At 32.7% G+C, this 15,728-nt stretch overlaps 1 protein-coding gene across 1 annotated transcript in view; it reads right to left on the bottom strand.

Moving 5' to 3' along the window:
• The window catches only part of LOC142352283 (uncharacterized), a 59,112-nt gene that overhangs the window by 37,128 nt on the left and 6,256 nt on the right, over nucleotides 1-15,728 (bottom strand). Inside the window, exon 3 of the mRNA XM_075404784.1 lies at nucleotides 8,721-9,207. Within this exon, the coding sequence (XP_075260899.1) occupies nucleotides 8,721-9,207 (487 nt within the window). The remainder of the gene's footprint in view (nucleotides 1-8,720; nucleotides 9,208-15,728) is intronic.

Genomic DNA, 15,728 nt, shown 5'->3' with positions numbered 1-15,728 from the left:
ATGGTACCAAAAATTACGTACAGCTTAAATTCTGCTTTTAAAGCATAATTCGTGATTCCTAAGCATGATTTGCATCAATGCGTGAGGGAAGGTGTGAAATCTAGAAGTTTTTTTTTTCGTTCTTATTTTTTCCCTTCAACAGAAAAGATAGTTAAACCACTTTGTTCTTTCACTGTTTGTCAATCTGTTACTCTACGAATTGTCGGATTTTCATTGGCAAAAATACTAACGCAACTCAAATTTTTATTTCCACTACATCAGAAGTTGAGAAACCGGTGAAAATAAAAAAGTCACTGCTTTCTTAACTTCACCAGTTAAAATACAGGTTCATTTCTAAAATTTTGCTGTGAATGTTATCGAAGAAATGTAATATATGCAGGTTTTAATTATAAAATATTTGTTTTCGGCGCTAAAAATCGCCAATCGTACAACCATTGACCGTATTCACAGCAATTCTTCCAATGTTAATGTTTCGAAGCTATTTCCTGCGTTGACCTCTCAACCAGAATGATTTACTAGGATTCAGATTGATTGTTACTAAAACTAAAACAAGTACTTTAAAATGTCTCTGAAAGCATTTAAAAGTCAACTTTAAAGTTGACCATATCCGCTACTGCTATATTTATACAATAAAAAATTGTTTTCTCACTCTCAAATCGACCTTGTACTGAGACACGGTCTGGCATTGAAAGAACTGCAACGCTTTTTCTTGCCACAATTCAATTTCTAGAGGTGCTGCTAAACGATTTCTCAAGCAGAAGTTTTTCAAGAAGTGGTTCAAGAAGTCAGTTTGAAGAAAAAAAGCGATTGTTTTTGTTCAAAATGATGTATCAATTTGCTCAGGAAGCCTTTGACTTTCTGGCAGAATGTTGTTTTTTTTCTGATGAAATGAGTGTCATTTTCTATTAATGATATTTTTACACACGTCTGACATATTACCTCGTTGCCTCGGCTAGTCTTGCTTTTCATTTTTTACCTATCAAAAACCCGAATATTTTTGTTCTCACAGAGCCCCTGAGCCAATTAAAAAGTTTTTGTTCACATGGGGAGACACTTTCCGTCTCGAGGTCTTAGAAATGTTCGAAGTAATCAAAGTTCAAACATGCTGACATTACTATTTTACTTCAACCCCAATTACCTGTGATTGTACATTGACCTTGTTAGGCCTGCTTTTTTTACAAGACAACAATCAGAAATAATTCTCCTCAGTTTCACAGACGTAATTCCGTTTTGGAATTTGCTTTTCAAAATGTCATTTATAGTTTCCGCAGGGCTGTTCAGAAAGTTCAACAGAACGAGATGCTGCAAATTGTCTACCCGCGTAGTTAAGGAGACAAACACTAAACTGCACAAACAGAAAACTACCCCTCCCCCCCCCAAAAAAAATATTGTATCTTTACGAAGTGTGAAGAAATTAACGCTAGTTTTTTGCCCTATATAAGAGATCTGTTTAATGTACAATTTTTTTCTACTGGGGAGGAGTTTTTACACAATTTTAGCGTGTTCAATTTTTAATTTAAAAGTTAATTTAGCTAAAAGAACTTCGAATTTGTTTCTAAATTGCGGATATAATTGAAAAATGCTTGAAAAACCAATTGCAATTAGCTGGCGCAAAATAATTTTACGTCCAAAAATAAAATTTGAAATTTCGGATAATCAGCATAAAATTTTTGAACATTTTGACTTTTCCTCAATTTGCTCTTTTTGATATTTCTCCTCTGTGATCTATTGAATGTGTTGTGAACAAGATGCTTTGTTAGCCATAACGTCTCCTAAGTCGGTAATAATCACGCCTCATTTCCGGTTACTAAAGGAAACTCATCGCCGCAGCGTGCAACCATTTTAAGAGAAAGGCTTAAAGAAACAAACAGCGAACAAACGAACATTACAAAATTATAGATAGACATTTTAACAAGATCGAGATTTAACTTAAGTGTTATATTTCAACTAAATAGTAGAAACAAGTTTATAAACATAACTTCATATGATAAACAGCCAGTTTAGATAATCGTCAGAAAATAAATTTGGTGTAAAATTGCTCAGGGAGAAAATATTCGAGTTTAAAGCCAAAAAACAACAAATGATACTAATGATGACTAACAGAAATCGAAAGAGTCAAGAAACAAAAACAAATCTTTTGTAACAACTCACATCATAACACTTTCAAATAAAAATTAAATTCAGTCAGAGAAATTTTATGGCTTACTGTTTTTTGATGCGTATTTCAATGAAAAATCTGGGGTGCGATAGAATTAAGAGAAACTTTTTCAGGAGATTCAAAGTAGATTTTCTCAACTTATTTCTAAAAAGTTTATCATCTTCTGAAGTTTCCAGAAGCAGCTATGATTAACTGCAAGATTAATTCTTTTTGGAATGCTCAAAAATGTTGTTCAGTTGGTTTGAGCTTTATTTCAAAAGAGCTTATTTGTTCCGACCCACATGTGGGGGGAGAAACTATATACTCAAATGGGTTTTTTGTTCAGACAATTTTGACCGATCGATATATTCATCGTAGAGAGTTGAGACTGGTATCATTAGAAAGCTCGTCCAGTGTAGAATATGAAATTAAGAAGATTTTTTTTATTTTCGTATTTTACAGGGAGTTATCGAGGTTTGAACTTTGCTTTTGAGAAAAATAGAGTGACTTCCGTTGTTTTTATTCAAATTTTCCATAATTTTTGACCAAGTTTTCGTTAAATTTGTTAAAACTCATTAAAAATTTTAGAAACAATGTTATTGATTTTAAAGTTAAGGATAGAGAAGGCTCGCCAATTTGTTTTAATCGAGCTTTTTGGTTAATGTTTTCGCTAGATGTTTCGAATTTGAGACTTTTTTAAGTCAAAAAGGGTCCAAATAAGCTTTTGTTTCCTACTTCGTTTAAATTTGCAAGAAGTTCCTGTTTGAATTAAAATTTTGCCGGTTTTTGGAAAATAAAATGAAAATTATACAAAGTATGGTTTATTTGTTCTGATTTATGGAAATATTTCATTTTATAATTGATCTATTTTGCACACATATGGACTTATTGATTGTTTATATTGAACGCTGAGAAAAATCAGGGCTAGGGGTCAACTCATCATAGATTCTTACAATCAAAAATTATTCGGATTACATTAGGGCGCGGTCTATTTCAAAATGTTTTTCGCAGTTTTGGTTTTTGTTGATTACTGGCATGAATTATTTCAAATCACGGCCCAATCGATGAATGTCAATCCTTTTTACAACAAAATAATGTCAGATGAAAATATAGTTTGTCTTCAGAGAAAATCTCATATTTTTTATGGCTTGAAAATGTATTTTTGTAAATTTTAAATGACTTACCTTTGTTTCGCTTGTTCACTTGTAATAAATTTTGCAGCCCCATGACAACGTTGTATTAATTATTGAACCCTTTGTGTTCATGAAAAGCTGCAGGTGAGCCTATACAATGTCTTCATTTATTATCTAACGCCTTTTACGACTTTGAATATGTTTGTTTTAAGAGAATATTCCTAAAGATTTGAAATTTGTCAACTTTAATCTTCTTTCTGTCAACATGTAGCTTAGTCTCAATTTAAACAGGGCAAAAAATTTTCCATGCGGAGGAAAAAATTTTCATTACAATGGTTTCATTTTGAAGTAATGCTTTTTTTGGCTTTCTTACTACGAATCTTCATTAAAGTTTTGTGAATTTTTGCATAATTTCTTGTGTTTGAGGTCGTTAATCATTCCCTTTTCACATAATCATATTAATTATAGCTGCAATTGGCATTCAAAAAATGCGCAAATTAAACACTTTTGATGATTTCCAGGAATAGCTGATAGTTTTTACGACTGCGAAGCCGTTCTATCAAAACTTCTTGGATTTGTGTCTTTGCCTGTAATTGTGGTTCTTTTCGTTTTCGTACGGCATATCCCTGTCAGTCAAATGCCCTAATTGTTTCTATAGACGTGTAAATGAATGTTTTTTTATTGATTTTGGATTAGAGCCTAAAGTTTTAATGATTTTCAATTAATTTTTTTAAGAAAATATTTTTGTATTTCCCAATATTTGCATATTTGCCTGTATTTGGGGTTGATGTTTGTTCTCTTTTCCACTTATCACGTCGAAAATAGTTCCAAATGGCATCGAAGAAATGCGCAAAAGAACATGTGTAAAGTCATCAGTGAACGGTCTATAGTTTTAACGGCTGCGCATCCGTGCTCTCACAAAAATTATTTGAATTTTTTTTTGTTTTTGCCTCTTAATGTCGCTCTTTTTGTTGTCGTTCCGTATATTTATGATAATCAAAGGTTTTGAACGCTTCCACAATCTTTTAACTGAATTCTTTTCCTGATTTCAGTTTATAGTTAACGGTTTTGAAGACTTCGAATTAATTTCTTTAAAGAAAACATTTTTGTTATTCCCATTTTTCCTTATCTTTGTCGTCAACAGGCAACTAAGTCTTATTATGGACGCAACTAATCTTTTTTCTATTGTCCTAGAATCTTTTTCTGCAGTGGGGTATGTTTTAACAGATGTCTTTAGAGCTTAGAAATGTGTTTTCATAAGAATTTTGTGTTTTCGATACTGGTCAGTATTCGTGGTACTTTTTGTTGCCTTTTTCGCAAAGACACTTTACCTAGAAGGCTCAGTTAAAATTTAAAAAATAAAGCAAATCATTTAATCGATTTTGTCAGTGTAGAGTTTTTAACTGTTTTTTAAATGTATGATAGATATAATGGCTTCAACACTGTGGCTCCGATAAATTGTTTCTGAAATTTCTAATTTATCCGTATTTGCAGTTTTTTTGTCGTCTATGATTTGGCTGTAATACTAACAAGCAAAACTGGAATCCTGAGCAGCTGCAAATTGATCTGTTTTTGTTTATAGATCAAAGCCTATGGTTTGTTGGAACTTATAAAAATATTTCTTTTAAAAAACCAGTTGAATTTTGAGCTTTGTCCTTTTTGTATTATTTTCAATTTTGTAGCTTAGTCTCTGTAACGCTAGGTTGCAAACTTTTTGCAGCAAATCAAGATCTTATCTATTTTATAGATTTATTTTAAACCAATGGTTTCTTGGCTTTGGTACTACGCACTTTTATAAAAAATTTTGATTTTTGGATACTCGCTCATTCTGAGTTTTCTTTTTCTTTTCCAGATTATGACACTAATGGAATGGCCTAATTCGCGCTGTTAGTATTGCAGTCGTCCAACATATTGCGGCTATTACGGACAACGACAAGTTTCAATTGCTTCACGTATAAATTAGTCTCGCTAATGGGCCGAGTTGATACGAAGTGGTTTCGATCAATTTGAAATTGGTTGTTTCCAAAAAATGAGAATTGTAATTTTGAGCTCTGACTTTTTTGCTCTTTATTGTCGGCCTGTCATAGGGTCGCATTTTTGAGAGGTATTATATATTATCCAATGAACAATTAATGAAGTACAGGTCGATTTGTTTAGATCGGGTTTTATAGGGTTCCTTCTTTTGTTTTTTTTCTGTTTTTTAAATAAATTCATCGAGTTTTGGTTCGAATTAATGTTTCCTAGTATTTTTTTGGGTGTGTCTCGTCAAGTACTTTCCTTTGTTTCGCTTGTTCACTTGTAATAAATTTTGCAGCCCCATGACAACGTTGTATTATTTATTGAACCCTTTGTGTTCATGAAAAGCTGCAGGTGAGCCTATACAATGTCTTCATTTATTATCTAACGCCTTTTACGACTTTGAATGTATTTGTTTTAAGAGAATATTCCTGAAGATTTGAAATTTGTCAACTTTTAATCTTCTTTCTGTCAACATGTAGCTTAGTCTCAATTTAAACAGGGCAAAAATTTTTCCCAGCGGAGGAAAAAATTTTAATTACAATGGTTTCATTTTGAAGTAATGCTTTTTTTGGCTTTCTTACTACGAATCTTCATTAAAGTTTTGTGAATTTTTGCATAATTTCTTGTGTTTGAGGTCGTTAATCATTCCCTTTTTACATAATCATATTAATTATAGCTCCAATTGGCATTCAAAAAATGCGCAAATTAAACACTTTTGATGATTTCCAGGAATAGCTGATAGTTTTTACGACTGCAAAGCCGTTCTATCAAAACTTCTTGGATTTGTGTCTTTGCCTGTAATTGTGGTTCTTTTCGTTTTCGTACGGCATATCCCTGTCAATCAAATGCCTTAATTGTTTCTATAGACGTGTAAATGAATGTTTTTTTTTTATTGATTTTGGATTAGAGCCTAAAGTTTTAATGATTTTCAATTAATTTTTTTAAGAAAATATTTTTGTATTTCCCAATATTTGCATATTTGCCTGTATTTGGGGTTGATGTTTGTTCTCTTTTCCACTTATCACGTTGAAAATAGTTCCAACTGGCATCGAAGAAATGCGCAAAAGAACCTGTGTAAAGTCATCAGTGAACGGTCTATAGTTTTAACGGCTGCGCATCCGTGCTCTCACAAAATTTATTTGGATTTTTTTGTTTTTGCCTCTTAATTTCGCTCTTTTTGTTGTCGTTCCGAATATTTATGATAATCAAAGGTTTTGAACGCTTCCACAATCTTTTAACTGAATTCATTTCCTGATTTCAGCTTATAGTTAACGGTTTTGAAGACTTCGAAATTATTTCTTTAAAGAAAACATTTTTGTTATTCCCATTTTGCCTTATCTTTGTCGTCAACAGGTAACTAATTCTTATTATGGACGCAACTAATCTATTTTCTATTGTCCTAGAATCTTTTTCTGCAGTGGGGTATGTTTTAACAGATGTCTTTAGAGCTTAGAAATGTGTTTTCATAAGAATTTTGTGTTTTCGATACTGGTCAGCATTCGTGGTACTTTTTGTTGCCTTTTCACAAAGACACTTTACCTAGAAGGCTCAGTTACAATTTAAAAAATAAAGCAAATCATTTAATCGATTTTGTCAGTTTAAAGTTTTTAACTGTTTTTTAAATGTATGATAGATATAATGGCTTCAACACTGTGGCTTCGATAAATTGTTTCTGAAATTTCTAATTTATCCGTATTTGCAGTTTCTTGTCGTCTATGATTTGGCTGTAATACTAACAAGCAAAACTGGAATTCTGAGCAGTTGCAAATTGATCTGTTTTTGTTTATAGATCAAAGCCTATGGTTTGTTGGAACTTATAAAAATATTTCTTTTAAAAAACCAGTTGAATTTTGAGCTTTGTCCTTTTTGTATTATTTTCAATTTTGTAGCTTAGTCTCTGTAACGCTAGGTTGCAAACTTTTTGCAGCAAATCAAGATCTTATCTATTTTATAGATTTATTTTAAACCAATGGTTTCTTGGCTTTGGTACTACGCACTTTTATAAAAAATTTTGATTTTTGGATACTCGCTCATTCTGAGTTTTCTTTTTCTTTTCCAGATTATGACACTAATGGAATGGCCTAATTCGCGCTGTTAGTATTGCAGTCGTCCAACATATTGCGGATATTACGGACAACGACAAGTTTCAATTGCTTCACGTATAAATTAGTCTCGCTAATGAGCTGAGTTGATACGAAGTGGTTTCAATCAATTTGAAATTGGTTGTTCCCAAAAAATGAGAATTGTAATTTTGAGCTCTGACTTTTTTGCTCTTTATTGTCGGCCTGTCATAGGGTTGCATTTTTGAGAGGTATTATATATTATCCAATGAACATTTAATGAAGTACAGGTCAATTTGTTTAGATCGGGTTTTATAGGGTTCCTTCTTTTGTTTTTTTCTGTTTTTTAAATAAATTCATCGAGTTTTGGTTCGAATTAATGTTTCCTAGTATTTTTTTGGGTGTGTCTCGTCAAGTACTTTCATTTCTGGCAAGTCTCATCGGCTCTCTAATCCAGCTTTATTTTTTCACTTAATTGTTTGCTGAAAGGTATGAGAGTTTTTGAACAATTTCGTTCTCTACCTCATTTGATAGGCTAATAAATCAAAACGTGGATGGGCGGGGTCGGAACATCATGTAAGAACGCACATTAGCTAGCCTCCTTGTTGTTTTTTAATCTCAATAGATACTACTTTGATTGGCAAGCATACAGCTTTACAAAATGCATTATTGTTAATTTGGTCTTAAGATATATAGGCAGAGATTTTAGATGGAAATTTAACTATAAACAAAAAATATTCTAATATGTAAATTTTCATGAAATTTAACCCAAAGTGAAAATATCCGGAGCTATGATATTCAAAAAAAAACGAAATAATTCAATTTTGATATCTACTTGCAATAGTCCAATTATAAAAAGCAGCAGAACAACAAGTATCAAACTAATCATTTTAACCCAATTAATTGGATTCTGCTTATACAAGATTATGCTAATTAGTTTTCAAGATATTTTGATCCATATGTTAAAATTTCTTGACATATTTGGTAATTTTCTCAGGCGTATTTCTATTTTGCCCTTTGCTTTGACACTAATATAAAACTCTGCAAGCCCCGAAGACACATCAGTAACGACCCTGCGTAAAAATTCAAATCAACTTATAAAATTTTTTTGTACTTACCGTTTATATGCGGCTTTTAATTGTTAAATATTCATTTTCAGCGCTTTCACCGCATTGAGCGCTAAAAATCGTAAATCGTACAACCATTGACCGCATTCGCCGTAGTTATTCCATTTTTCAGCTATTTTAACTTGATCTCTAAAACCAAAAGAAATGCTAAAACCAGAAACTTTTCTCAGAGAACTTAAAAGGAAACTTTTATATGAAGCGTATCCGCTCCTGCTAAATTTGTACAACGAATTTTTTTTCTTACTCTCAAATCGATGTTGTACTGAGACACAGATCTGGCATCGAAAGAACTCCAACGAGATCCAATCTTGTCAGTCCAGCTGATCTCTCCAACCGAGTCCTGTCTGATCTCCAAATGGGTTTCACTCCTACTCGCTTTCTTTTCCTTCGTTTTATTATTACTCCCAGCTGATTGGGTGTCTAGAATCTCAGCTGCCGAGTTTGACTTTTTCATTAATTTTTCCTGTGGGTTTCGTTTATTGTCAAAAAGTGAGGAATGTGATAAGTTCGAGGTGTTGGAACCCTTGCGGTAGTCGGCGTCCAGGTCCCGTCGTGTCATCATTCCACATTCGGTGTCGCTGCTGGATTTTCGAGAGTATTTTGGGACATATAGCTGATTCATGGAGAGATTTCGACGATCTGAAAGAGTGGATGGTCTTCGTTCAGTGGCAGTTAGCGAACTTGGCGATTGAGACATTCGGCTGTTTTTGCGATAGTTCTCCACCGGGTTTCTAAAACAGAATTGTTCAGTTCTAGTCAGATTTTATGTCTGGTTTATTAATATTTATACATTTTTTTTACTTCTATTTATATTCATTTACATACTTTCTTTGCAGAATGGTTAGTTGAGTTAATCTATGTGGAAGAACAAGGTGTTCCTTAAGCAAGGTGTTCTTTAGGAAATGAGGGCGTTTCAACCGGACCACGCTTCAAATGGATGACATCTGAAATCTGCGTCAAAAAGATGCGAAATAGATGAGAAAAATGAGTCAAATCTCATCTTTTCGACACAGATTTTAGTTGTCAGCCAATTGAAATGTGGTCTGGTCCTGTTGAAACGCCCCCATTTCCTAAAGAACACCTTGCTTAAGGAACACCTTGTTCTTCCACATTGATTAATTTATTTCATATATTTCAATAGATGCATCCAAAATCTCAATTGGCCTAGTTGACGGGGCCGGTGGCTTCTCCGACATGTTGTTTCCGGATTACATCCCACATCGCTTGAGAGATAATGCCATGAACAGTGATCCACAATTTTCCAGTAATTTTCCATTGGTTATTTCTCGTTGGTTCTGTTGGTTCTAGTCATTATGGATATGTTTGTGACTACCTTATGGACTAAATAGTCAAAATATTGATGTTGAGCGAGGATTAACATCAGAGCATGCATTCAATTTTCGCCCAGTTGAATCAAAATTCAGTGTCGTGCATTTGATTTGTCATTCTTAAGAAATGCTTCAGGAATTCTTTCTAAATAAGCTTGTTATAATAATATTACACAAATAGTACGGTTCAGCCCATATTTTAAATATTTAAATAGAATATGAACAGCCATATTGATGGATTTACAATTTAGATAGACAGAAATAGAGTTTTTAATTGATTTTAAAACAGAAATTAATATTAGTGCCTAATGAGTGATTATATTATCAAAATCTACCCAACTTGGGTTATTTGTATCCTTGAGTTGCATAAAAACTAGATCCAAATACTCAGAGTACAAAATTATGAATTGGTTTTACTGCAATCAGTATAAAGCACAGGCAACAATTTAAATTTTTTGAAACGTTTATTTTGTTAGAAGTGAATTTTTCTGACGAAAGTGAAGTTTTGTAACGCAACAAGCTTGAAATTGATTTTTCCTTTAAAGATATGAAAAATAAGTTTTGAACCTCGCCCCCTTTTTCAACATTAAACATTTTGACGAGTAAACCTCTGCGTATGAACGCTCTCTAATAATAGTGGCTTGAACAATTTGCCATAAAAACGCATAAATTGCTTCAATGCTTGAAATCTCATTTACGAAAACAATATAAAGCACAGGCAGCACAGGCTTTCAGACAAGCGAATAACTTTCAAATCAGACAAGCGAATAACTTTCAAAATTAGACAAGCGAATAACTTTCAAATCAGACAAGCGAATAACTTTCAAATCAGACAAGCGAATAACTTTCAAATCAGACAAGCGAATAACTTTCAAATGACAAGCGAATAACTTTCAAATAATACAGTTGACCTTTCTTCTTTTGAAACATTGATCGATTTTACACTTATGCAGACACAGCAAAAATAAACTTGACCTTTTTCATTCAAAAATACAGAAATTGCAATGTCTATGACAAACTCTAATAACATTCAACTGGAAAGCCAGGAGCATTTCAATCTAAATGAACAAACTGATCCTTCATTACTATCCCTAACTGAATGGGTTCAACTAAAAAAGGAAACTTCCTACAAATTATATCTTGACTTACATCAAAGATTACAAAAAAAGGAAAAATTTATTGAAAATGTGCTCGTTACTTATCAGCGACAACTGCAGGACAAATCATTCGAACAGTCAACTACTGAAGGGGAGGGCACAACCAACCCTGAATCAAAATCTTGAAAAAAAACCAGGTTTTTTCAGAGAAGGTCAGAGATTTTGATTCAATCCCCCTCAAACAAGAACAATCAAATTTGGTTCTGGGTAGCAGCATCATTGGTAAACTAGAAAGTGATGCAACAATTCCACTGGATACAGCAATCCATGCCTACCGTGGGTCAACCACCAAAGAGAAAATAAAAGTTGTGGAAAAATATGAATGTAAAAAACTTAAAACTCTAATTCTTCAAGACGGAACAAATACTGTTTCAAAATTTCATAAAAGCTGTGATGAGATTTTAGATGACATGTTCAGCCTTATTGAAGCCTGTAAAAATAAGTTCCAGCCTGATGTGTTTGTAGTCATGGAGGTAATACCGTTCAAAGAAACTGACTACAATAGATCTAAAAACAAATTAATTGATGAAGTTAATGCGGCACTTAAAGAAAGATTGGCATCTCTTGGTGAAAATTTTGTTTTGCTCAAGATGAATGATTTAATACGCTCAATTCCCACCTTCAATCCAAAAAATCAACCATTATAATTTCCTGTATCATGACAATGTACATTTGAATTACAATCATGGCATTCCTTTCCTTAAAAATCATCTTTTAATGTTTTTACTTCAAACATCTACTGGCATATGTGATACTGATAAATTCACCAACCGGAGCTATAAAATGAACAATAGATTTCAAAAATTTCAAGAGCAGTACTGGCCGAATACAAGTGCAAACCCTAATTTTAACTTGAATAATCATTACCGTTATCAACCATATTAGTAATAACAAATTCATAAAATGCCGAATAAATTGTAATTTTCTGTTGTACTGAATGAATTGGGTCTCAACTGTTTGTTAAGATTAATGTTTTCTAACAAGATATGTTTAATATTCTTAGGATTAATGTTGTTGAGTTCTCAAGTGACTTCCTCTTTTCCCATGTCACTTAACTCAATAGCAGTTCCTACTCGAATTTGGTCGGAGACCAAATCCAGGAGCAAGAAGCAAGCTTTAATATCACTAAAATTTTGTTTTGTCTTAATTAACTTATATTTTTGGCTTTACATTAATAGTATCTGGCTGCTACTTTTGAGGTCTGGAGATATTGAAACCAACCCTGGGCCAATTAAATCGATAAAAGACATATTCCTTGATTGCGAAACTTATTGAGACAACTTGAAATTTCTTCATTTAAATGTACGGAGCATAACAAGAAAACAACTTCAGTTAAAAAACCTAATGAATGATGTTGGCGCTAACTGCATCTATGGTCTGTCTGAAACATGGCTAGATACAAAGATTGACACTGATTTGGTAAACCCGGACAAAAAAACTGTCTGGTTTTTCGAAACAATCGGGTGAGTTCAAAAGGGGAAGGTGTGTTGTTAATTGTTCCTAGGAAACTTAACCCAAAATTACGCGTTGATCTAGCTTTCAAAAGTACTCTGTTTGATACTCTGTGGGTTGAAATAACTTGCCCAAAGATCAAAAAAGTTTACTTAATAAACATTTCTTATAACCCAAAAAAACTTCTTTACGAAGAATTTCTCGAGCAGTCTGCTAGATCAATTGATAGAGCAATTACTGAGAACAAAACAATAATTATGATGGGAGACTATAATATAAATTATTTGGAAAACAAAGAAAAGCAGAATTTAGAAACAATCATTCAACCGTATGATCTAAATGTGACTAATAAGCATCAAGCAACTAGAATTAAGGACGAATCGAACTCACTTATAGATTACATTATTATTGATGGAAACGAACCCCTTCTTTATAATGAAATTTTTGACTCACCAATACAAACAGATCATTTTGCTCAATTGATCATTCTGGCCACAAAACTTAGCAAGAACAAAGTAATTAAAAAACAAATTTATGATAAAACGAATTACAGCCCAAAAGATTTTAAACATTCTATCAAGCAATTAAATTGGGAAAATTTTTACTGCTCTACAGTTCCAAGTGAAATGCTACGTACATTTGAGCAAAATATTGAACAGCAAATACTCTTTCATGCGCCAATCAAAACAATTTTTATAAGAAACAACAAATCACAGTTTTCCCTTGCCCAACGGTTCATTTCAAAAAACACGCGTAACAAAAATCTGCTTAGAGAGCAAAACCTCAATTCAGAATCTTTCCACGAGTTTTTCAAATTGAAAGCCGAAGTGTGCGCTGGCTATGAAAAAGATTTTGAAAAATTTCATAATCAATTAATTGAAAGCTCAACTTCAGAGCGCAAGAAATGGAATTTGATCAACGAAGTAAGAAACTCCGTGAAAACGACAACTACGGTATACTCTTTAAAAAACTCTTTCAATGAAATTATTACAGAAAAAACTAAAATAGCCAGCTTACTTAATTTAAAATTCAGCAAATTAGGAGAATTTTTTGAAAGTAGGAACTATACTTTAGATCTGCCTATGGTTAGGCAAAAAAACACCTTTTCTTTTAGATTTGTTACTAAGTTTGAGTGTCTTAAAACGCTTCTTGCTCTTTGAAAATTCAAACCATTGGGTCCTTCTACCATTCCCTCATGGGCATTGCGAGACGCAGCTAGTGAACTAGCTGAGCCTATTTGTTTTCTTTTGAATGAATTTATAAGAACAGAAACATTCCCTGCTGAACTCAAAAGAGCCGACATCACTCCACTTTTTAAAAAAGGAGACCTTGATGATCCTCTAAACTATCGACCAATTTCGTTAACACCAGCATTAGCAAAAGTTTTTGAATCTCTTATTAAACAACAAATCGATGAATATGTTCATAAGAATGCCCTGCTTTCTAAAACACAGTTTGGTTTCAGAAAAAAATTTTCTACAACAGATGCTCTCGTTTATTTAACTGAAAAAATACGATGCAACAAAAACGAGAAAAAAAATTACTGCAGCGGCGTTTTTAGATCTATCAAAAGCTTTTGACTCCATTAATCACAAGCTCATGATTCAAAAGCTTTCCATTCTTGGATTTTCGATACCAGCTCAAAATCTAATTACGAGCTATCTTTCAAACAGAACACAAAGAGTCATAATCAATAATGTTAAATCAAGTTGGATTGAAGTGGCTCTAGGAGTTCCGCACGGAACAGTCTTAGGTCCACTCTTGTTCAATCTATATGTTAACGATCTTAGCAACTTTTTGTCATGTGAAACAATAAAATACGCAGATGACACAGTACTATTGAGCTCTCATGGTGAAGTTCTCAAATGCAAAGACGAGCTTGAGAAGGCCATAGAAAAATGCATACAATTTTTTAAACTACATCACCTCAAGATCAATCCGGATAAAACAGAGTTTATTATTTTTGGTAGCTCTAATCCTCATGACGAAACGACATTAAAAGTGGGAGACAAATTAATAAGTTCGAAAGCGGAAATCAAATATCTCGGTGTTAATATTGACAAAGACCTCAAATATCAAAAACAAGTAAAAATTCTTTTGTCAAAAATGGCCCAGGGCATTAAATGCATATATGCCCTCAGGAACATAATACCCACTGGTTACAAAAAAATTATTTTGAACGCTTTTGTTCTCAGTCATGTTCAATATTCTTCTGTTTTACTTGCAACCATCAATCAAAATCTTATATCGACATTAGAAAAGCAGTTAAATTGGGCCATCAAAGCTTGTTTTCACAAACAGAAATTTGACTCATCCACAGATCTTAAAATGAACCTTGGTATACTACCTATTTCTTTGCTTTTTGATTACAGGGCTGCCACTTACTGCCATAGTATCATGAATAAAAAGAAGCCTGCCTTCTCAAGCTCAGCTTTGAAATTACCAACCGCAAGTTTTTATATACACAAGCGAACTCAAAAAATTTTTACCCAGACAATTTCAAAATGCAATTTGCATGAAAAAAGTATTATTAAAAGAGGTATTCTACAGCACAATTCTTTCCCAAGAAATTATTTGTCAATGTCATACAGTCTTGCAAAGAAGAAATATAAGCTGTTTTTTCTTAATGAATACCAGAAGGACCCAAATAAAACCCAACATAGATCAATTACTTGGAAACATTTTAAATTCAATTAAATTTCTTTCTGTTTTACATTAAATTTATGTTACTGTCGTCCCTCCCCTCCAATACAAGTGACTTCTCTATTGGATCGATATTTTAGTTATTATAAATTATTAGTTTCTCTTTTGTAATTATCAATATTTTACACTGCCTATCTCTGTAAATTTTACTACGACTGAAACATTTACAGATATTAGGAGAAATACAGTGTTCCTTTTTTTTCAATATTTTTTTCCCTGCTATTCGTTTCATTTGAGTTAACTATCTAGAATATATGAACCTTTTCTGTAAATCAAACGTTCATTTCATTTATTTTTAATGAAATCAACAATTCAAAGAAAATGAGAACCAATGGTTACACTTTTGTAATGAAAAAAGCTACGTAAGTTCACACCAAAATTTTTTATTTTTTAAATCAATAATTGAAATGTGCTGACCTGCAATGCCTTCTTTAGTGAACATTAGTTGCCCGGTATAAGTTTTATATGAAAATCTTGGTATTCACGCACGGAGATACGAGGTCCTTTGGGAAGAAATTTAGGATGAAAAAGTATGGCCATAAATTCTTCCTTTTCTGAAAAAAGGATGAAAATTTCCAAATGAGGAGGAACTTAATGCATCAACTGCACTTT

This window comes from Convolutriloba macropyga, chromosome 13 (assembly GCF_964194025.1).
Source record: "Convolutriloba macropyga chromosome 13, txConMacr16.3, whole genome shotgun sequence".
Lineage (NCBI taxonomy): Eukaryota > Metazoa > Xenacoelomorpha > Acoela > Convolutidae > Convolutriloba > Convolutriloba macropyga.
Note: the sequence above shows the minus strand (reverse complement) of the source record. Positions and strands in the feature narration are given on the sequence as shown.